Source organism: Phyllostomus discolor, chromosome 13 (genome assembly GCF_004126475.2).
Source record: "Phyllostomus discolor isolate MPI-MPIP mPhyDis1 chromosome 13, mPhyDis1.pri.v3, whole genome shotgun sequence".
NCBI classification, from domain to species: domain Eukaryota; kingdom Metazoa; phylum Chordata; class Mammalia; order Chiroptera; family Phyllostomidae; genus Phyllostomus; species Phyllostomus discolor.
This window is the reverse complement of record NC_040915.2, coordinates 7,312,205-7,333,247: the sequence shown is the minus strand read 5'-3', so window position 1 is coordinate 7,333,247 and position 21,043 is coordinate 7,312,205. Positions and strand designations below refer to the sequence as shown.

Sequence of the window (21,043 nt, the reverse complement as noted above, 5' to 3'; positions counted from 1 at the left end):
CAGTATTCATGTTCCAGAAAACAATATGCACTTTGTTCTGTAATTACGTGATGCCTATTATTTTAGCCTGCAGACATTATTTTATTATGGAGCCGAGTTCTCCCCCGAGCCAGGCTCACGGGCTGGTAACGAGTGAGGGGCTCCAAGTGGAGCCAGGACTCGCCCCGCACCCCCACACCTCCGTGAAGAGCACCCACACACCCCTTGCACCTCGGTGAGCACCTCAGAGGGGTGGCTCTGCCTCCCGAAGCAGTGAGGGAACACAGACACAGAGCCCCTGACTGTGTTAGGGGCTCACCACGTGCCAAGTCACGCGTTGAGTCTGGGATGGGCCTCCAGGCAGGGGCTCTCCCATCTCTGCCTTCCGGTCTGAGTGTCAGTGCGCCCTGGCCCGAGGGAGGCAGCACAGAGCGGGAGGCGAGGTGGGGCCATGGGGGACAAGGCTGAGACCAGTTCTCTGCCTTCCCACCCACCACCTCACTTCGACCCATGTGACTGGCGACACTTGTGTGAATGGGAATACCAGAGGTGGGGGCCTCAGTGGTCAAACCCTAAGAACCAGAAGACCATCCCTGCAGGAATCCCCACCCACGCCTCTCACAGTCGCTCGGCGATGCTGGGTCCTGGGCCGGGTGCTGCAGACCCTGCGGTGAGCAGCGCACCCAGAGCCCTGCCCGCCCTGTGGAGCTCTCGCGCCCGTGGGGTGAGACAGACTGCAAAGGGGGCAAACACAAAGAACAGTGTGTTAAATGGTAGCGAGCGCCCGACAGAAATAAAGCAGGAAGGAAGGTGGGGGTGCTGGGTGGCGGATGACATTCGAGCAGACTTGAAGGAGGGGAGCGAGTCAGACCTCTGGGGGGGAGGGAACGTCAGCGCAACAGTGAGGGGCCGCTGTGCTGCGTGCGGTGGAATGACAAGGGCGAGTGGAAGGAGTCGGGCTGGAGAGAGGACAGGCAGACCGCCCCTGCAGACCCTCTAGGCTGTGGCTCTGGGCGAGGAGGGGCGTGGTCTGGCAGCTGCCCCCCCGCCCAGGAGGAAAGGCAGTGCCTGGGCCCCAGGGGTAGCTGCGGAGGTGGTGAGGGAAGGTCAGACTCTGAAGGAGAGGCAGGACTGGGCTTTGGTTCGGTTTCACTTTCAGGGGGTTCTGAGGCGTAAACGAGGCCGCATGTGTCGAGTCTCCTGCACAGAGTTGGCTCTTACAGACTGCAGCATCGCTCTGCAACTGCTCTGGGGGAGCCTCAGCCTCCGGCACTTCTCAGCCCAGGAATGCTGTGGTCCTGTGACCCCACAGCCCCATGGCCGTGACCACAAGCAGGGAGCACCAAAGGCCCGCCCGTGAGGACGTGTTGTGGGCACGTGGGCTCAGGAAGGCAGTGGAGAAGAGGAATGAAGGCGGGGCGGGGGGCGGGGGGGGCACCAGCCTCCCCCGGTGCAGCCCAGGGGCTGCCCTGTGGGATGGAGTCTGCCCTGGAGCCCACCAGGTGAGGTGGTGCTGGGGGTCCCAAGGCGGGGGCTGCACCCAGCTTCCCAGTGCTCTTTCAAGATGCCGCCCTGCCACTGGAACTCCAGCGGATTGTGTTTTCCTCCAGACTTGGGTTTTTGACCCAGGAAATAGCTCAGACCAGAAATGTGTCGGCCCTAGTACTAACCATTACCTTTCATAAGCAACTCAGGTATGAACCTATTATGACTCTGTTATGACACAGGACAAATCAGCTATCTGGTATTTTATTTTTATTATTGAAGCTTCCCCAGAGGAATAGGACTGGGGCTTTTAGAAGCAGAGCAATTTTCAGAGGAAACTCGCAGGATCCCTGCAGCCCTCTCCGAGCGTTCCCTCCCCTGGAGGCGCTGTTGGGCGCTTCGCCCCTGAACACCGGCTGCGGGCATCCTCTCAGCCATCCCGCCCCTGCCCTGACCCAGGCCTCTCCCTGAGCCCGCACCCCTCACTGGGCTCATGAATTGGACAGAAAGCATCTGTAAAGGGCTCGTGATGCTTGTGACCAGGCTCGGGAGTGTGAGCAAGACAGGGGCCAGCGTTTCAGGGAGCGGGAGCTGTCCTTGGACAACCCTTGTGCCCACTGGCTGGTGGCCTTTCCTCCCTCCGACCACCCGCTTCCCCTGTGGACAAAGGCCAGGGGCAGTGGCAGGAGGGATGGTCTGGTGTTGGCTCCAGGCGGTCAAGGGGAGTTTTGCATCTTCAGTGGACAGAGGCAACAGCAACGCTCCCACGCCTGTCGGGCGCACTCCCTGAGATGGGAACGGTGTTCACCGGGCCTCTCCTGCCACCTTTCCCAACCCCTCAGGAGGCAGGCAGGGTACCACTTGCAGGCGCAGCCACCGATGGCAGAGGGACACGGGAATGTTGGGCCCGTGACAGAGTTCAAGCTAAAACCTGAGCCTCCTGAGTCCCGGCGCTGGTGCTGTCACCTGGTAGCTGGCGCGGCGCAGCCCTGGGGGCCCGGCCAGCCCGTCCCCTCAGCTCTGAGCCCCACACCTCAGAGATGCATGGTAGCTAAGGCCACGCCTGGTGCAGGGTCCCCCGGAACACCGGTGATCCCATCCCCCAGCACATCCAGACTCGGGCCTGGACAGGCCACACTGCGTGGTTCTGCAGGAGAGAACACAGCTGACCGAAAGGCCCTGGGGGAGCGCTTTGTACCCAGCCTGCAGGGGGGCCCCTGACCAGCCCAAAGCCCCTCCTGCCCACACCAGCTGAATAGGAGCCCATGCTGAGAGCTGCAAGGCCAGAGGGACGAGGCTTACAGGCCATTCCCCATGGACCCCCCCCCCCCCCCACACACACACACCAGCCCTCCTGGCTGTCTTTAATGCCTGCCCTCTGGGTCAGCTCCCCATTGTCCTCAGAGTCTTATTTCCCCTCCCGGGGGTCACTCAGATGGCTGCCAGCTGCCTGGAGTTATTTCAGTATCAAGGTGGGGTGTAAACCCGTGGGGAGCAAACTCCAGCCCACAGGCCAAATCCATCCCACCACCTATTTTCTTTAAACAAAATTTCCTTGGTGTGCAGTGACATTGGTTAACTTATGTGTCGTAATGGCCATTTGCATCTAGGAGACAGAGCTGAGTAGTTGACGAGAACCCTGTAGCCAAAACAAGTTGCAATCTGGCCCTTTATGAAGTTTGCCTGCACTCAACGAGGCCCCCTCCCGGAACAGGTGGGCAAGAGCCCAGGAAACCCAATAAACGGCAGGGCAGGAGAGCCCAACGGGCAGAACCAGAGAGGGAGCTTTCGGGGGAAGGTGTTCAGGGGCGGCCTCCCAGAGAAGGAGAGCGAGGCCTTCAGTGGGTGCGCAGGGTCGGGGCGAGCGCCGCGGGACCGGGGTGCGGTTCCTGCGGGCAGCTCTGTGGAGCAGGGGCGGGGGAAGGGAGCCTCCTGGATCAGCGGCGTTTCTGTCTTCCGGGGACCCGGGAGACCTGGAGACCCTCCCCCAGCCACTTAGTCGGGAGGCCGACCTCGCTGTCTTCCTTGCCCCACGCAGGACTTCGGAGAGGACGACTCCCTCTACATCACCAAGGTGACCACCGTCCACATGGGCAACTACACCTGCCACGCCGCGGGCCACGAGGAGCTCTTCCAGACCCACGTCCTGCAGGTGAATGGTTAGTAAATGGCTCCGTGCATGTCGTCCCCTCAAAGCATCCCCCAAATGCTGCTCAGAATAGTGGCCTCCTCTCCTGTAGTCTGTCTGCTTAACGAAATACCTGACCCCAAACATCCCACCTCTCTCATGAGTAAAGGGGTACAGTAGGGAAAGGGCAACGTCCACCAACTCATTTCCGTGTCTGGCTTCCCCAAAGCCCCCTTCGAGGCACCGAATCCTGGTGTGGTGGCCGGGGGGGGGGGGGGGGGGGGGCAAGGAGTCATGGAGGCCGGTCGCGCTCAGCATCTGAGGCTCCGGCAGTGACACTTCAGGACACGTGGCAACAGATGAGCTGCCCCGTGTGGTTTGGGCTCCAGGGAGACGCACCCGCTGTCTGAAATCCACCCCCACTTCCAGGCAGTGCCACTTGTCCAGTCGGGAGGCGCCATGTCCTCCCACAGGCTGGCTCCCATCTCCCTCGCTCGAAGGCTCAGCGAGCCTCAGCTGGGGCGCCGCCGAGACCGCACCTGCGCAGGCCTTCGAGGCTCCGAGCTCCCCCAGCCCTGAGCTGCCCGGAATTGGGGGTGGGCAGCACCCACCAGTGCAGCAGCCTGCGGTGTCCGAGCTCTCGCCCTAGCCCGTCCTCTGTTTACACGTCGCATGGACACTCCCAGTGGGCATATTCTAACCCACGTTTTGGGTGAGTCTCTAGGTAAGGTCACTTGCCTGGGGTCACAGTACTGACAGGTGTTGTTCTAGGCCCAGGGCCGGCACTCTGCACACCCCCCGCCCGGTCACACCAGCCATCAGAACCAACAGGCCGTGGTCTCCCCGAGGTGCTAGGGTGGATCAGCACCCCAGGGAAATCGGGCTCATTCAGCCAACCCCAGCTGGGCGCACCCCTGTCACCCAGCAGGTCCGAGCAGCAGCTCATGCATCGGTGGAGAGAGCGGCAGCTCTGGTCAGCCCCGCATCCTCTGAGCCGGCTGGTGCTCAGGGCTTCTGCTCTGAGATAACGTGGGCAAGGTGTCAGGAACGAGCTCAATTCCACTTACCTCTGGGATCCACGGGGACAAGCCATTTAAGGACAGCTGGGAGAGCTCAGCTTGCCTGTGCATTTACCCTATAGGATGTTTTAGGGATTTTTTATACTCACACTTGCTAAGCTGTATTTTATTAGTATTTCCCTTGAGCTGGGATATACTTAATCCTTTTGGGTTTTGTGGCTGTGCTTGCTGGCTTGAATCCAAGCCTACAGTGAAGTGTCTGGATTTCACCAGAAATAACCCACAGGTTCTTAGTTATAACAGCCGCGGGGTGCACCGGCCCAGGCCAGGGTTCAGAGGCCGGGGGGTGTGCAGCCAGCAGGCTGTGTCTGGGCCTCTTCCCCCCACCCCCCAGGGGCAGGACAGTGCTCTGCGGTGTGCAGAGGGCCTTCTGGTCTAAAACAGGCAAGGGGTGCCCGGCACGGTACAGCGTTGGGGACTGTTTGGTTCCACAACAGCTCCGAGTGGTTTGCCTCAGGCTCTGGGTCCTCAGACAAGCCTGGGGAAAGGAAACCGACCCACGTGCCCAGACCCTCAGTTCGGTCCTTCATGTCCCACCCCCGAGGGACCATGTGCACAAGGAGAGGGCTTGAGCTTTGTCCCCTGTATTCCCTCCAAAGCAAAACTGTGAGGAGGGGAGGGGAGCCACCTGCCCTGTTGCTCACAGGTGAGAACCTATACAGGTGAGCCTGGGGCTTCCGGAGGAGACTCTGTGGTCTTAAATGCCTCCATACATGAAGTGGCAAGTCCACAGTGCCAGGAGTTCCCCCAGAATTCTGAGACTGAGCTCATGATACAGATGAGCCAGTTCCTCACTCCAGTGCGAATCCAGGAGCAAAGCCCAGGCCCTCGAGCACCGCATGGTGCATCGCAGCTGGGCTCAAAGTAGGGAAGAGACTCCTCCCACCAGGTGGGAGTGGACTGAGCAGCTGGCCCTGGAGAATGCTGTTCAAGCCCTGCACCCTCCCCATTCTTCCCTCTGCGTCCCCCTCCCCTCACCCCCCTTCCCTCACCCTCTCTTTCCCTTCTTCTAACCTCCTACATCCCCACCCCTATTCCCAAGCCCCCACTAGCCCAACAATTGCTCAGTCTCCCCAGAAGACGCTGCTCTTGGCTCTGGGGAAGTCAAAACAGAGCAGACCTCCCCAAAGAGAGGCTGTCTAAGGTCCGTTTCCTGATTGCTCAGAGATTTCAGACTTCTCTTCCGGCCACGATACTATCAGTAGAATTGGAGGAAGCGTGCTGGGACCCGGTATTTGGGATCAGTTTTCCACCCTATTAGGTCAGCTCACTGTGCTTGGCTCCCAGACATTGGGCCCGGGCCATTCAGGTGGCCCCAGCTCCAGGAGCCCCCGAGGCCCCTGGGCTGGGCTGAGTCCCAGGCACTTGGGAGTGACACTTGCATCCATTCACCAGCTCCCTCATGGGAGCAACATGCTAACGTAGGCCAGCGGCTGCTTCCCGAGGACACGAGTCCCCTGCCTGCTGGCCTGGGAACAAGACGGCAGGTGTTCAAAGTACTCCGGAAGTTAGGTTTGCAACAGCGGTCTGAGAGGGAAACAAGGGTCTGTGTGGGGCGGTGGGAAGGCGCTGCTGAAAGCAGAATGGCGTGAGGGCCACAACTACCATGGCCAAACACCTGCCGTGCACCAACCTGGGTCAGACGAGAGACCTGGGGCTCGGAGCCGTGAGCCATTTACCCAGCGCCCCCAGCCCTGCAGTGAGGAATTACAGACAAAGCTGAGGCTCTTGACCCCTGCCCTCCCCTCCCCATGGGGACCGGTGTGGCTGCCCCTGGAGAATCCAGACGTGGGATGCAGGGGCGGCCAGCCAGCAGGTCACTGGGAAGCTGCTGTGGGTGTTACCAGACGGGAGGGGTTCGTTTGCCTGCGTGCACCGGAGCCCAATAAGACTCACACAGGAGTTTGTGAAGAAGAAAGTAAAGGTTTGCTGAAGGAAGTAGCACCAAGCCCGGGGACACAGGTGAGCTAGGGTTCTAACACCTGGTTTCCGATGGCTTCTAGGGAGTGGGCTACATGGGGAGATCATTAATCATGGCAATTAAGGGAGTCAGGGCTGTGGGCCCTCCTGACGGTCAGGGTCAAGGTTCATGGTAGTCAGTCATTGCGTCTGGTCCCGATGTCAGCCACAGAGTTATGCTGTCTGGTTTGGCAAGAAGGCGGTTGGCGGGGCCAGTCCGCCATCACAGGTCTGGGGCCGGAACACGACTGAGGTCAAGATGTTTGTCCTTCAGGACAGTCTGACGCTGGCCAGGGCCTGGTTGTGCTGAGGGCTGAACGGTTCAGGCCGTGGCCGCGCAGCGCGCACGAAGGTGGAGAGACCTGATTGGAGGAGGCCAGTGAGTCGTGATGCTCCTGGACTAAACAAAGCTGGCTGGAATTATGGACAAGGTTGTACTGAAGAACTGAGGTTCCTGTGCGGCTACATGGGCTGCACACTGTGGGGGACGGGGGACAGGACCCCTGCCTCATGTGTCTCCATCCCAGTGCTGAGCTCAAACCTGATCCAAAACAGCTGGCCCTGCAAGAACCTGAAGAAGGACCCGTGACAATGACTCTTAGGCCCAGCCCCCGCCCTCAGCAGGACTGACACTGCTGAGCCGAGCAGCTTAGTGTCCTCCAGCTCCAGGTGGGGCTTAGCAGATCCCTGTGCAGACAGACTCCCGATGCTGTTCGGGGGCAGGCCCAGGAGGCCAGGTCACTGAGGAGTGCCTACAGAGGCGGTGGGCACTGGGGCTTTGCAGGCTGTGGTGTGGTGCCATGGTGGGTCACTTTCCAGCAGGTGCCCCTGGGAAGGCTGAGAAGGCACTGCTGGAGCTCAGGACAGAAGGAATGCTGCATTTCTAAGGAGCCCATGAGGAAGGGTGCAAATGCAGTGACGAATTCATCTGTGGGCTGTGTTCCTTTCCGCCATCCATTCCAAGCACGCGTCCGAAGCTCAAAAGGTGGCCCTGAGCAGCTTGGGTAGAATTCAGTGAAGTTGCCTGGCGGGGCTCTTGGAAGTCCCCTTTGGTCCCTGCTTGGCCTGACAGATGGCCTGGGGCTCACCCTGAGGCAGGGCCTCGGGCACACAGACAGGGAGCAGTGTTCTGTGTCTGGTGCTCCAGCTAGGTTCTCCTCAGAGCGAGACAGGAAGGGGGGATGATGAGGGGAGGAGATGGGGTGGTACTCAGAAGATTCAAGTGAATGGCAGATGTGCTGGGGAGTTAACAGGTAGCCTATGGGCCCAAGAGATGGAGACAGCATGCCTGGGAACAGGAGCAGGAGCTGGGCTGAGGGCTGTTCCATCCTAGGCACAGGGCAGACCCAAGTTGGCAACACTCCGCCAGAGGGTCAAGACATGAATGCTGAGCCAGATAGACCTGAGTTCAAGTCCCAGTGCCGGTACTTCCTTGCAGCGCAGGCTGAGGCAAATGAACTTGCCTATGAAAATCAGAATAATAATGCCACCTCCTGCCTTATAGTCTGATGATATATGATATGTGGAAAATGCCTGGCACAGATACAGTTCAAAGTCCAAGGCAGGATAGGTTGGGGGGAGATTGAGGGTTGTCTTAAGTCATATTTAACTGCTATTGGCAGACACAGGTGGTCTGAGCTGGTTCCCCCCGAGAGAGCCTCCTACCCATCACAGAAGGGAAAATCAAGACCTTTAGAAATTTGCCAAACCAGGAATAAATACAGACCTACAGACCTCTTCTCCCTGGAGCTGCCCCACCCCCTGGTGACAAGAGCAAGACCTCAAATATGGGCTGGGCCACCGTCTCTCTGCCCGGGACTGCGTCAACCAGGCTGGCTGAAGGAGTCCCTTCCAGGAAACTGCTGCCTCTCTCCAGCTGTTCGTACAACTTCCCCGTGGACCGAGCCTCCCAGAGATGTGAGGCCCTGACACTGACATGATTTATAACTTCACGCAAGACGCCCGCATTGCTTTCATTGGAAGGAGCAAGAGCCCAAACATAAATGATTAATCCGTTAAATTAAAAACACCCTCGACCTCCCCACAGGTCAGACAAGAAGCGATTCATCCCCCCAAAACACAGCGATCAGCGCCCGAATCTGTCTGTTCCTGCCACGTGGTGCCTGTGTGAACGTGCCTCTCCTCACTCAGGGCACACTTCCGCCGCCTCCGCTCCGAGGCTTCCCAGGGGAAACGGGCTTTGTGTTACTCAAACATTTTCACGGGACGGTTTTGCACATTAAAGAAAACTGAAGGTGTTTACCAAGGAATATTAATTTCTGATGATTTTTTAGTATCAAATTACACAAAAGAGGGCAGATCTGGCCACAGAAAACCAGTTTGGTCTTTGCCTTGTAGCTATCAGAGAGCTGGTCCCACCCCGCCTCCCCAGCGGGGCTGCTTGCTCCACCCCCTCAGAAAAAACTGCAGGACTTCTTCTGACAGGGTCCCATCCAAGTGGGGTTCAAGGACACCAGGGCCCTTGATACCTCCCTGTCCTGGCAGGGGCTGGGTCCACAGCTCTGGCTCCGGGAGGCGTGGCTTCTGCTCGAGTGGCCCAAAGCCGCTCAGAGCCGAGCCTGACCCACCCTGGGCCTGTCCTACCCCTTCGCACTCAGGAAGGGGACAGTTTGGTCCTGGAGGCGGTAGGTGAGCTCCCACCCAGGTGATGGGGAAATCCCTCTGTTTAGCATCCTTGTGCTCGTTTCCCCTTAGCGAGCTGTCAGGTCGGGGCCAAAGGAGCTGCTCAGGGGAGCTCTTCCCAGGGCAAGACCAGGGGCCCGCTGGCTGCACTCGACCCAGGGGCCCGAGGACTGTCATCAGGGCCCCTTCCACTGCGGGCCTGGCTGTGCCCCTTCAGGGTCCCCCACACCAACCCCTCGGGAAAAACAGGGGTGGCCTGAGCCACCGGGGCACAGAGGGGCAACAGCAGCGTCCTGCCCGTGAGGCCGCACCCCACGCTTACAGACACGTGTATGCCGGGTCCTGCTCCCCTCTCCCCATGCTCCAACCCTGTGACCGCCTCTCGGTTCCCCCAACAGGCCTGGCCTCTTGACTCCCAGCCACACACTGTCTGTTCCCTAACTGAGAATGCTCTTCCCTCCTCCCCTTTGCTACCAAATCCCTCTTATCCTTCAGATCTGTGTTGACATCCCTCCATTCATTCAACAGAGATTCATAGTTTCTTTGACCTGCCGCTCGCCAGGCCGAGCACTAGAAACAGCGCAGCGAACAGACCGAAGCCCCTGGCCCCACGGTGCGCATCCCAGGGTGAAAGGGTTGAGGAGGAAATTTTAACAACCGCAGGGGAGCAGGGGAGTCAGATACAAGGTGGGATCTCAGACAGGACGGCAGAGAAGGCCTTACTGAAAAGGTCACATCAGTGTCGACTCGGTGGGAAAGTCGAAGGTGCCTCCGAAGGACGTGGTTCGAGCTACCGGAGTCGGGGGGCTGCTCCTGCAGACGAGCAGGGGGCGGAGGACAGGGTGCGTGTGGAGTGGCGCGCAGCCCCTGGGTGTCCGAGACTGGGGTCGGAGGGCGAGACTTGGCTGGAGATGCACGTTTCAGGTGCCTCGTAGGGTGGGCAGTATTAAATTCAGGGGCCCAGAGGACATCACAGGAGCAAGTGAGGACAGAGGATGTCCTACAACCAACACAGCGGCATTTGGAGCTGGGGAGCTGAGGAAGTCCTCAAGGAAGACAGAGCAGGACAAGTCACCAAGATGGGAAGACAAGGAGCATGGTGTTGGGGGGCCGGCAGAAGGAGTGGTCAGCTGGGCCACATGCTCGGACAGGCCACGGAGGACCAGGACGGAGCCTGGCCACCAGCTCAGGGTCGGCTCTGGGGCCATGCGACCTGGAGGCGAGCAGTTTCCGCAGTGCAATGGGGCAAAGCCGGCCTGGAGCTGGCTCAGCAGGCAATCGGGACAGAAGCTGGAGCCATTGAGGATGGTCAGCTCTTCAGGGTGTTTTCAAGGAGAGAAAAGGGACAGAGTTAGGGAGAGAAGTTGGGATAAAGAGAGAGGTTGTGGGTTCTGTTTTTTTCCAAGATGGAAATTAACAGCATTTCATGGGCTGAGAGGGAAGATCCAGCAGAAAGCGGAACAGAGGTGGGGGAGAGAGAGGGTGCTCATGTCCCGCAGGGGGCGCAAGAGGGGCGATCCGGACATGAGGCTGGCATGACGTGAAACCCCAAACTGGAGAAGAGAAGACGGATGGCCTGCAGTGATGGCGAGGACCCGGGACGACAGCTGCCACCAGCCAGCCTGGTGGTGGGCGAGGGAAGGGGCGTAGGGAGGGAGTGCCAACTCCACTTTGGGGGCTGCAGGAGAAGCAGGGTCATCAGACTTCCGTGAGCGAGAAGGAGCAGTCGTGGGAGGGTTTGAGGAGACAGGCCAGTTGGCTGTGGCTGGAATGTGAGCTGCAGAAGGCACACAGAAGGGCTGGGGGTGCGGGAGGCCCTGGAGGCCTCGGCTTCTGGTGGAGACTCACACAGCCCGGAAAAAGGGCCCGAGGGAGGGAGTCCTGGTGCCCCCAGGTGGCAGTCGGGCCAGAGTGCGGAGGGGCACTGGGAGGTGGCTGAGCCAGGCCCCCTCTTTAGTCCTGCTGATGGGGGGGGGGGGGATGCAGGCCACAGGGGGAGTGGCCTCAGCCCCCAGGACGGCCCCACACGTCTCCACGCGCAGCCTCTGGTGCTGTCATACTTTGTAGTACCCGGTACGGGAAATGACGCCCGTCTCTCTCGGCTTTCATGGTTTCCTCAGCTGTTTTCCTGTACTTTTTCTTGTGGATGAATTTTAGAATTGTTCTGCCAAGGCCCCACCTGTTTGTTTTAATTGGGATGAGATTAAACGGACAGCTTAATTTGTTGTTTATGAACAACAGTAAATCTCCAGACCCAGGAACCTACCTCCTCAGCTGTTCAAGTGTTTCTTGTGACATCAGTGGGATTTTACAGTTTTCTTCATTTAGCCCATCTGGCTGCTGCCGGTTTGTAAGCAAGCTATTAATTCTGTATGTTTCAGCGCTGGCCCCTTTATGCGCATATTGACCCTAACTGCTGTTTGGTCCGTTCTCTGGGGCACATCCAGAGAAAATATCGTGTTTCTGCGTCATTGCAATATCTGCGCCTCGTGCTCCTTGCCTTCCGTGGGCAATAACAGCCCGTGTGGTGTTGCTGCCCCCCTGCTTCCCCCCCCTGATTTAATGCCTCGCTGTTCCGAAAAGAACAGCACCGTTTCTTCTTTTTATAGAGATATCCTTCACTGTGGGAAGAAAATATTCTGTGCTTATTTTATTGAGGTTTTTCCCTCAAGAAGTAGATTTTGAATTTTTTTTCAAAGCCCCTTTCAGTGTTTACACGAGAACCGAGTGTTCCTCCTTTGCTGACTGCTTTTGACTTTGGATGTGGTTCATTATAAATTTCCTAACAGCTCGCCGCTGAAACGTACTGTACCTGGTCACAGGATGTCCTTTTAACGCCATGCCGGATGCAATCGGCTCCTCCCTGACTCAGGAGTTTGGTGGGTCCAGCCCTAAGTGGGTTAGCCTGTGGTCACATTCTGTGCTCTCTGGCTGGTTTTGGTGCCCGGGTTACACTAACTCCGGGGTGTAGTTTGGAACGTTATCTGTGTGGTAGGCTCTGGGAATTATCAATTCCTTAAGTGCATAAAAGAATTCTCCTATGAAACTAGTCAGCGTGGCTTTTGGGTCAGTGGTGCTTTCTTAATGAAAGCATGACAGAGGTGTAACTGATGTGGGAAGAAGAGCTCACAGCCGATGCGCGCACGGTGAGGGTTTGGACAGACGCACACACCTGTGACACCATCGCCCCAATCGTGGCGACAGATCTGTCACCTCCCAAAGTTCCCTCGGGTCCTTTTGCTTTTCCTTTTCATTTGCTTTTGTTTGTGATGAGAACGCGTGACGTGTGCTATGCCCTCCCACCAGATTTTCAGTGCACAGAGTGGTGCTGCTGACCACGGGCCCTGTGCCGGCTGCAGAGCGGATCTCCAGAACACACTTGTCCCACAGAGCCAAGACGTCGTGCCTTAACAGTTTTTAGACGCTCTCCTCTTGATGTCATGTCAATACCCTGAAGTCTCCCTTTAAGTGGCTCACTTTGTTGAGATGTTCACATTCATTACATACGATTAATTACAGTCCTCTTATGTTTTTTGGATTCAGTCATCTTGGTTAACCCATCGATGTTACATGTTATGCATGCTATCTAGCCGCCTTCTCAGAGCGGTCTGCTCTTAGGACGTTGTGTTAATTGCAAAAAGCCAAACGAGATGGCTGAGCTCCAATCTAGCACCCCCATGTCCTCTGGCCGAGGCAGGCTGGACACCCATCACCGCACACCCACACAGCCCCACGTCATCGTGGGAGAGCGCAGTTCTGAGCCACGAGGAAGGTGATGCACTACGAAGCAGCGCAGGAGAAAGCTTTCACTTTGCTCTTTTTTGTGTTCTGGCAAATCATACTTTACGTTAACAGCAACAGTGATAGCATAAAGAATGGCCTGCTTTTGAAATTTCTGGGCTTCCATACAAACTGGAATAAAATAGTAGTATTGGAGTCTTTGGGGAGAGAAAGAGCCAGCAGCGACACTCATCATGGGAGCTGAGCCTCTTTATGGATGACCAGGTCTGGGGGCGCGGAGCCCTGGGGCAGCGTTGTGCACCGGTGTTGCGTGCCCTTGCAGGAGGGGTCGTGGTGCTCTAGGCAGGCTGTGTAAACCCAGTTGGTTGACAGGCCCCAGGTTGGCTTGGAGCCATTCCAGGTTGTGAGGCAGGGACCACAGTATAACTGGCAGGTGGAGTTGTCATTTCTGACTTTATTTATTTGGGTCCTCTCTCTTTTTTTCTTGACGAGTCTGCTTAAAGGTTTGTCGATCTCATTTCATTGGTTTCATCGATCTTTTGTATTGTTTTTCTAGATTCTATTTCATATATTTCCACTCTGATTTTTATTTCCTTCCTTTCACTCACTTGAGGCTTTGTTTGTTGTTCTTTTCCTAGTTCCTTTAAGTGTAACATTAGGTTGATTATTTGAGATTGTTCTGGTTCCCTGACATAGGCCTGTATTGCTATGAATTTCCCTCTTAGGACTGCTTTCACTGTGTCCCACAGATTTGGGAAGGTTGTGTTTTTATTTTCATTTGTCTCAGTGTATCTTTTGATTTCCTTCCTTGATCTCATTGTTAACCCCGTTCATTGTTTAGTAACATGTTATTTAGCCTCTGTATATGTGTGTTTCTCAGGTTTTTTCTTGCAATTGATTTCTAGTTTCATGGCATTGTGGTCAGAGAAGATGCTTGTTCTGATCTCCATCTTCTTAAGTTTGTTGAGACGTGTTTTGTGCCCTAACACGTGGGCTAGCCTAGAAAATGTTCCATGTGCACTTAAAAAATAATATAAATTCTGCTGTTTTGGGATGAAATGCTCTGAAAATATCTATTAAATCCATGTGGTCTAGTGTATCATTTAAGGCCACCGTTTCCTTGCTAATTTTCTGTCGGGAAGATCTGTCGGGAAGATTGACATGGATGAGGTGTTCAAGTTCCGTACTAGGACTGTCTTACTGTCACTCTCTCCCTTTATGTCCATCAGGATGTGTTTTACACATTTAGGTGCTCCTGTGTTGGGTGCATAAATGTTTACAAGTGCTACATCCTCTTGTTGGACTGATTATCATTATGTAGAGCACTTCTTTGTCTCTTACTATCATCTTTGTTTTAAGGTCTATTTTGTCCAATATAAATATTACTGCCCCAGCCTTTTTTATTTCCATTTGCATAGAATATCTTTTCCATCCCTTTACTTCCAGTGTGTGCATTTTTCATCCTGAGGTGGGTCTCTTGGAGGCAGCATATATATGGGTCTTGTGTTCTTATCCATTCTGCTACCCTATGTCTTTTGATTGGAGCATTTTAGCCATTTACATTTAAGGTGATTATTGCTAGGTAGGTATTTATTGCCATTTTATTCTTTATAACTATGTTTCTCTTTTTTTTTTTTCCTTTCTTAAAGAAGTCCCTTTAACATTTCTTATAACACAGGTTTGGTGGTAATGAACTCCTTTACATTTTTTCTTTTTTTTTTTTTTTACTTGTCTGGGAAGCTCTTTATTTCTTCTTCAATTTTAACTGATAGCCTTACTGGGTAGTCTTGCTTATAGGTTGTTACTTTTCATCACTTTGAATATTTTGTGTTAGTTCCTTTTGGCCTGCAAAATTTCTGTTGTGAAATCAGCCGACAGTCTTATAGGAGCTCCCTTGTAAATAACTCTCCCTTGCTGCTTTTAAGATTCTTTCTTTGGCCCTGGCTGGCGTAGCTCAGTGGAGAGCAGGCTGCAAAACAAAGCATCACAGGTTCGATTCCCAGTCAGGGCACATGCCTGGGTTGCAGGCTACAACCCCCAGTAACCACACATTGATGTTTCTCTCTCTCTCTTTCTCCCTCCCTTCCCTCTCTAAAAATAAATAAATAAAATCTTTTTTTAAAAAGATTCTTTCTTTGTCTTTAACCTCTGGCATTTTACTTGGTATGTCTCAGAGTAGACCTGTTCGGGTTCATCTTGCATGGGACTTTGCACTTCTGGACTTGTGTGTCTATTTCCTTCACCAAGTTAGGGAAGTTTTCTGTCATTATTTCTTCAAATAGGTCCTCAATCCCTTGCTCTCTCTCTTTGCCTTCTGGTACCCCAGAATGTAATGAGGGTGTTGTTATGCTTTATGCTGTCCCAAAGGTCCCTTAAACTATCCTCATTTTAATTCTTTATCTTTTTGCTGCTCTGATTGGGTGTTTTCCGCTACCTTGTCTTCCAGATTGCTAATTCAGTCCTCTGATTCATCTAGTCTGCTGCTGATTCCTTCTAGTGTATTTTTCATTTTACATACTGTATTCTTCATTTCTGACTGGTTCTTTTCTACATCCTCTCTTATGCTTACTATCTCTTTGTTTAAGTTCTCACTGAGATCATACATTCATCCTCTAAGTTCCTGGAGCATCCTTACAACCATTGCTTTGAACTCTGTATCTGGCGGTTTGCTTGCCTCCATTTCATTTAGTTCTTTTTCTGGGGAGTTCTCCTATTCTTTCATTTGGAACATGTTTCTCTGTCTCCCCATTTTAGCTGCCTCTCTATCTGTCTCTGTGTATGAGGTAAGTCTGTTGTGTCTCCAGCTGTGGTATGGTAGCCTTATGTAGGAAGTGTCCTGTGGGGCTCAGTGGCCACCTAAGCTAGGTGCTCCCGGAATGCCTTTTTTGTTGGTTATGCGAGCCCTCCTGTTGTACTCGAGTGTTGATTGCTGTTATCCAATCCTCAGGTGGGGTTTACCCTCAGGCTGGCTATGAGGATCAAGCCCAACCACAGCGTGTGAGCTGCTTGTTGGAGGCTGACCTCACGAAGTGGAATTTGCTCCAGCACATCTGGTGCCTGCCAAGACCTTCCTGTGGTTGTGCCACTTGTGGAGCTGATTGAGTTGTGCTCTGATGTGGAGTAAAACTCACATCTGGGTGTGTGTGTGTTCTGGGGCCTCTTGGAAGGGACTCCGGTGCAGGTCAATGTCAGTGCTACCTGTGACCAGCTTTGGGCAACCTGTTGGGAGCTACAAAGTGACCCACCGTTTGTGACTGCGTCTGCTGGACCTGGGTGTGTGTGGGAAGGGCCAAGCTGTGGACCAAGGCTGGTTTCTACTAGCAACAACCCAGGGGAAGTTCAGCAAATGGCCCATAGTACCACCTCCACCTGCCAGCCGTCTGTTAGGCTCAGTCTCTGAAAGCACTTCTGGTGGTATGCAAGTAGCATGAGGCAGGTTCTCAGTGAGTCACCAGGTAGAGGCAAATGGTGTTCATCAGACTGATATCGATTCAAACTCAGTGCCAGTGCTGGGTCTGAAGCCACTCAGAAGAAATCAAAGCCTCTATCTAGGCCAACTACCACCACCAGATACCCATGGACTTTGTTGGGTAGGGTCTCAGGGAATCAACCGAGTGACACCAGCAGAGTTTATCGGGCCCAAAGAGACCATGGTTTGGCCATGAAAAGGGAGAGCACTGCATAGGTACAGTGGCGTCAGTTGGACATGCAAGGGAAAAGTACCCCCACCCTTACAGCCACACCACTCAGTCTCTCCCTGCTCATCTCTGCTTCCCCAAGTCTATCCAGACCTCCTGGAGAGCCCTCTGAGAACATCCTCACCATGGGCCCAGACTGGCAGCAGCCAACTGACTCCTCTGCAAGGGGCAAGCTCAGCAAGGCCACCAGAAGTAGGGAGGGTGAGGCTAGTGGGTCTCCCCCGGGGGAGGGCAGCACCTGTCAGGTGGGAGGGGAGCAATGGCCCTTGCCTTGAAGCCACATGATTCAGTCCCTGACAGCCCCTGACTTCACCTGGACCTCCTGAAGAGCACTCCAAGAAAATCTACATGACATGCCCAAGCAGCTGACTCCTCCATGGGGCATGTGAGGTGGGCAATAGGGAGTCAGGAGACTGGGGCTAGTGTATTCCCCCAGGCTGATGTCATATGGAGGGGACGGCTTGACCCAGGAAAGATGGCATCTGTGGGAGGTTTGGGACAGGGACTCAGCACAGGGACCCTGGCAGCTGTCCCTTCAGCTCTGTCCCCACAGCCACACGACCCAGTCTCTCCTCACACAACTCCAGTTTGCTCTGAGCCATTCTCCCTGCACCACAGCCCAGGGTGTGTGGCCATGCATGAGATTTTGTGCACTGACCCTTTAAGAGTGTGCCTGGGGTCTCTAGCAGACTCCTGTCTCTCCCTGGCAAATAGAATCCCCACCGATTTTCACAGTCAGATGTTATGCGGGCTCCTCTTTTTAGCTCTGATGCTCTGGGATGGGGAGTCCAGCATCAGGTTGAGGCCCTACACTCCTCAGGGAGACCTTTGCAGCTAAGATATCCCTCCCTACTCTCAACCACCACATTCGGGTGCGGGGCCAGCCCTGTTTGTATCTCTGCCCTTCCTACCAGTTTCCATGTGGCTTCTTCCATAAATCCTTGGTTATAAGTCTTTTGTTTAGCTAGTCTTCAGTTGGTTCTTCAGGCTGATTATTCTATAATTTAGCTGTGATTCCGGTTCAGTCCTAGGAGGAGTGAATGTAGCTTCCACCTACTCTGCCGCCATCTCGGATTGGGAGGGTTTCTGTTGTTGGGTGACAGGAGCTTCCAGATAAGCAGCAGCCCCACTCAGGAAGAACCAGCCTCAGGAAGAGCCTGGTCTCCACCGTTCTGAAAGAAGTGTGATGCTTTTGTTCTGTTCAGTTTAATATCCAGGTGCCTCTGCATAAGCTCTCATGAACCCTTTGTGGTAGTACATAGAACAAAATGTGTGAATAAGGAAGGACACCTCAATTCCATTGAAAATGGTATTTATTTTATTTCCTGGGCCCAAAGCTAGGGGTAGGATGCAAGTCCCTCCAGACAGTCTTTACTTCTTCCGGCCACCTCCCCACACACAGCCCAGGTAAGAGAGGCCTGTGTTCTATGGAGGGCAACACCTGGCCCATGCATGCTCACCTGATGAGTGGCCCAGGTCACACCCCAGCCCCAAGGCTGACTTCCAGGGCCCAAGGCTGAGTCAAGAGTTCAGGAGGGTACACTTGCCTTTCCCCATGTTCCAGGGGATGAGAAAAGTGGAGAAATAAAAATGACCCATGGAAAATCGATGGGCTTCCCCTGAGCAGTGATACAGTGAGTCAACCTGCCAGTCAGCACTCGTAAACACTTTGAGAAGCGCTTCCTGCAAGAAATTAAGCCTCTGCCCAATGACTTTCCAATAACAGAAATAATATATCTGAATTTTATTCATTCAGAAATAAATGTCAGTAGTGGTTGCTCTTTACATGTAGCAGCTGAACCACATTAAATATTTGGATGTCTTTCTGATATTTAGAATAATGATGAAAGCCATGAATTACAGGGTACAAAGCCTGACGTGTTTATTGCCTGCCATCCATTTTATAGCTTTCTTTGGGGGCTTGAGTTGCTGAATAGGATGATTGTAAGCTGCTTACAAAGAGAACGGCGTTGCCTCCGGGCTCAGGCTCACCTCCCTGGAGCAGGGTTTCAGGGCTTGACTGCAGGCCCGAGGCCAGGTGGGGCCTTCTCTGACCAGCGCTGGTTCTCACCTGCAGTGCCCCCAGTCATCCGTGTCTACCCGGAGACCCAGGCCCAGGAGCCAGGGGTGGCGGCCAGCCTGAGGTGCCATGCGGAGGGCATTCCCATGCCCAGGATCACATGGCTGAAAAACGGCATGGATGTCTCCACCCAGATGTCCAAACAGCTCTCCCTTTTAGGTAAGAACCTCCCTCGATGTCTCTGTGTTGTTCCCCTCAAGTTCAAGCCAACACTGTCCCCAGGAATGGAAGAGAGGGGGTGATTTGTTTCTAACTCAGACACGTTGGGAACGAACAAATGTCTCCCCCAATTTCTCTACTGTCTGGGCTCACACAAGGCTTGCAGGCTTTCTGAGAGTGATGAGAAGCTGCTGGCCAAGTCCCAGGTCCCCCGCAGTTCATCTCAGATGTTCTGGCCCTGGCTGGGTATGTGTCCGGGCGGCTGGCCACCCTCGGCCCTGCTGAGGGGCTGTGTTTTTAACACCAACGCTGTCAGTAGCCCTATGAAGAGCAAGGGGAGGGTGGGAGGGATTGGGGGTCCCAGCTGAGCAGGCCACCCTGAGCACTGTCCTTTCTGCAGCCAATGGGAGTGAGCTCCACATCGGCAGCGTTCGGTATGAAGACACAGGGGCGTACACCTGCATCGCCAAAAACGAAGTGGGTGTGGACGAAGACATCTCCTCACTCTTCATCGAAGACTCGGCAAGGAAGACCCGTGAGTCCCCGCTTGCCTTTGAGCTCCTCGCTGAGCCCGCTGGGATGTGTTGTGTGGCGGGGAGGGGAGTAGCTGACCAGGGCCAAAGCCGCCAACCACGTGCCCCTGAAGATGGGGTAACACCTTGTCCTTCTGTGTTCAAACCTGGTGACAGAGGGTACCCAGAGGGGGTACCCAAGGGGGAGCCCTTGGCTGGCCACCCAGACAACTCTGGGAATGTAGACAGAGGACCTCTCTGGACAGCAGGCAGCCCAGGACCCCCAGGGGGCTCACATATCCTGGCCCCAGTTCTGCCTCCTACTTGCTGTGGGTCTGGAACCTCTGCTCTCGCCTACAGAACCACCCCCAGGGGCTGCTGTCCCCCGGGGGTGCCCAGGAACCAGACCGCGCACACCTGCCTTTACTCCAGGGGTCATAGCCCACCTGGGTGCTGAGGGTGCTCTCCCTTGCAGCCGCTGTGCCCGCAGTGGGTGTGCTGGCGTGATTTCAAGGATGTGGGTATTGGGCAGTCTCATTCCCTGGGTCAAAGACTCTGAGCTGAGCCTTTTTCAGCAAGGGAGATCATGAGAAGGGTTTCAGATTAGGAAGAGCTCAGCCGAAAATCAGCGCCCTCCAGGCAGGTCCCTGGCAGGTCTGAGAGGCTGTTCCTCCCTTTGCATCATCCACGTAGGAAGGGCATCCTGTTAGCTTCTGTGCTCCTGGGACCCGATTTCAAGGGCTCCTTCAGGATTGAAAGGGCCCTCAGACCGGGAGTGTGTGTCCATGTGCTCAGTGCCCCCAGGTCGATGGCGGGGAGTGAGCGGTGGGGAGCAGGTGCAGGAAGGGCTGGACAGCACGTGTCATGAACTGAGTGCTGCAGAGAAGGTCCTCACGCTGCTTTCTTCTTTTTCCTTCCCTCCATCGGTCCCCACGCCCCCACTTCTCCGCGGCTGCAGTGGCAAACATCCTCTGGCGCGAGGAAGGTACCGAGCCTTGTTCTGTGTCATGCCTGTGCCCACATGTGTGTGTAGTTCCCAAACAGGCCACCTTTGCATGGGCTGCCAAGCGGTCCCCACAAGTGGGGTTCATGTGGCGAATCGAATGGGAGGGGGAGGTCATGCCAAGCTCAGTGGCACACACTGAAAGGCAGACTTAAAACCTGCAGGCATCTTTAGTGGTCACTTGTGCATTAGAATTCGCAGTGGGAAGTTTCCGTTCCAAGCTGATTGAAACCTCCCCCGAAGGGGACCACCCAGCAGGGCTCCTGGTCAGATCTGGTCCATAAGCTTTTTTTCCAGTAGCTGATGTGGGTGTTAGGGTTTAGTGTGTACTCTGAGGAAATCCTGAAGGGAAAAGCTACCATGATTCCTGTAAATATATATTTATGTGTATATTTTTAAATGAATACACTTTCTAAATGTGCATTTATCAAACCATCTTTAGACATTAGGTTGGGACTGTACAAAACTGCCACTTTTGTACATCAAATATGGCCTAATATGGACAATGTCATGTGCTTTGAGAACCAGCAGGCTCAAGGGGGGGCTGGCCTAGAGCACCTGGGTCACTGCTTGGGGT

The 21,043-nt window shown here is 54.7% G+C and overlaps 1 protein-coding gene across 1 annotated transcript in view; it reads left to right on the top strand.

Annotated features, from left to right (window-relative positions):
* FSTL4 (follistatin like 4) overlaps positions 1-21,043 on the top strand; it is a 183,684-nt gene that overhangs the window by 136,219 nt on the left and 26,422 nt on the right. Inside the window, exons 6-9 of the mRNA XM_036014468.1 lie at positions 3,503-3,623; positions 18,790-18,951; positions 19,352-19,486; positions 20,422-20,448. Of these exons, the coding sequence (XP_035870361.1) occupies positions 3,503-3,623; positions 18,790-18,951; positions 19,352-19,486; positions 20,422-20,448 (445 nt within the window). The remainder of the gene's footprint in view (positions 1-3,502; positions 3,624-18,789; positions 18,952-19,351; positions 19,487-20,421; positions 20,449-21,043) is intronic.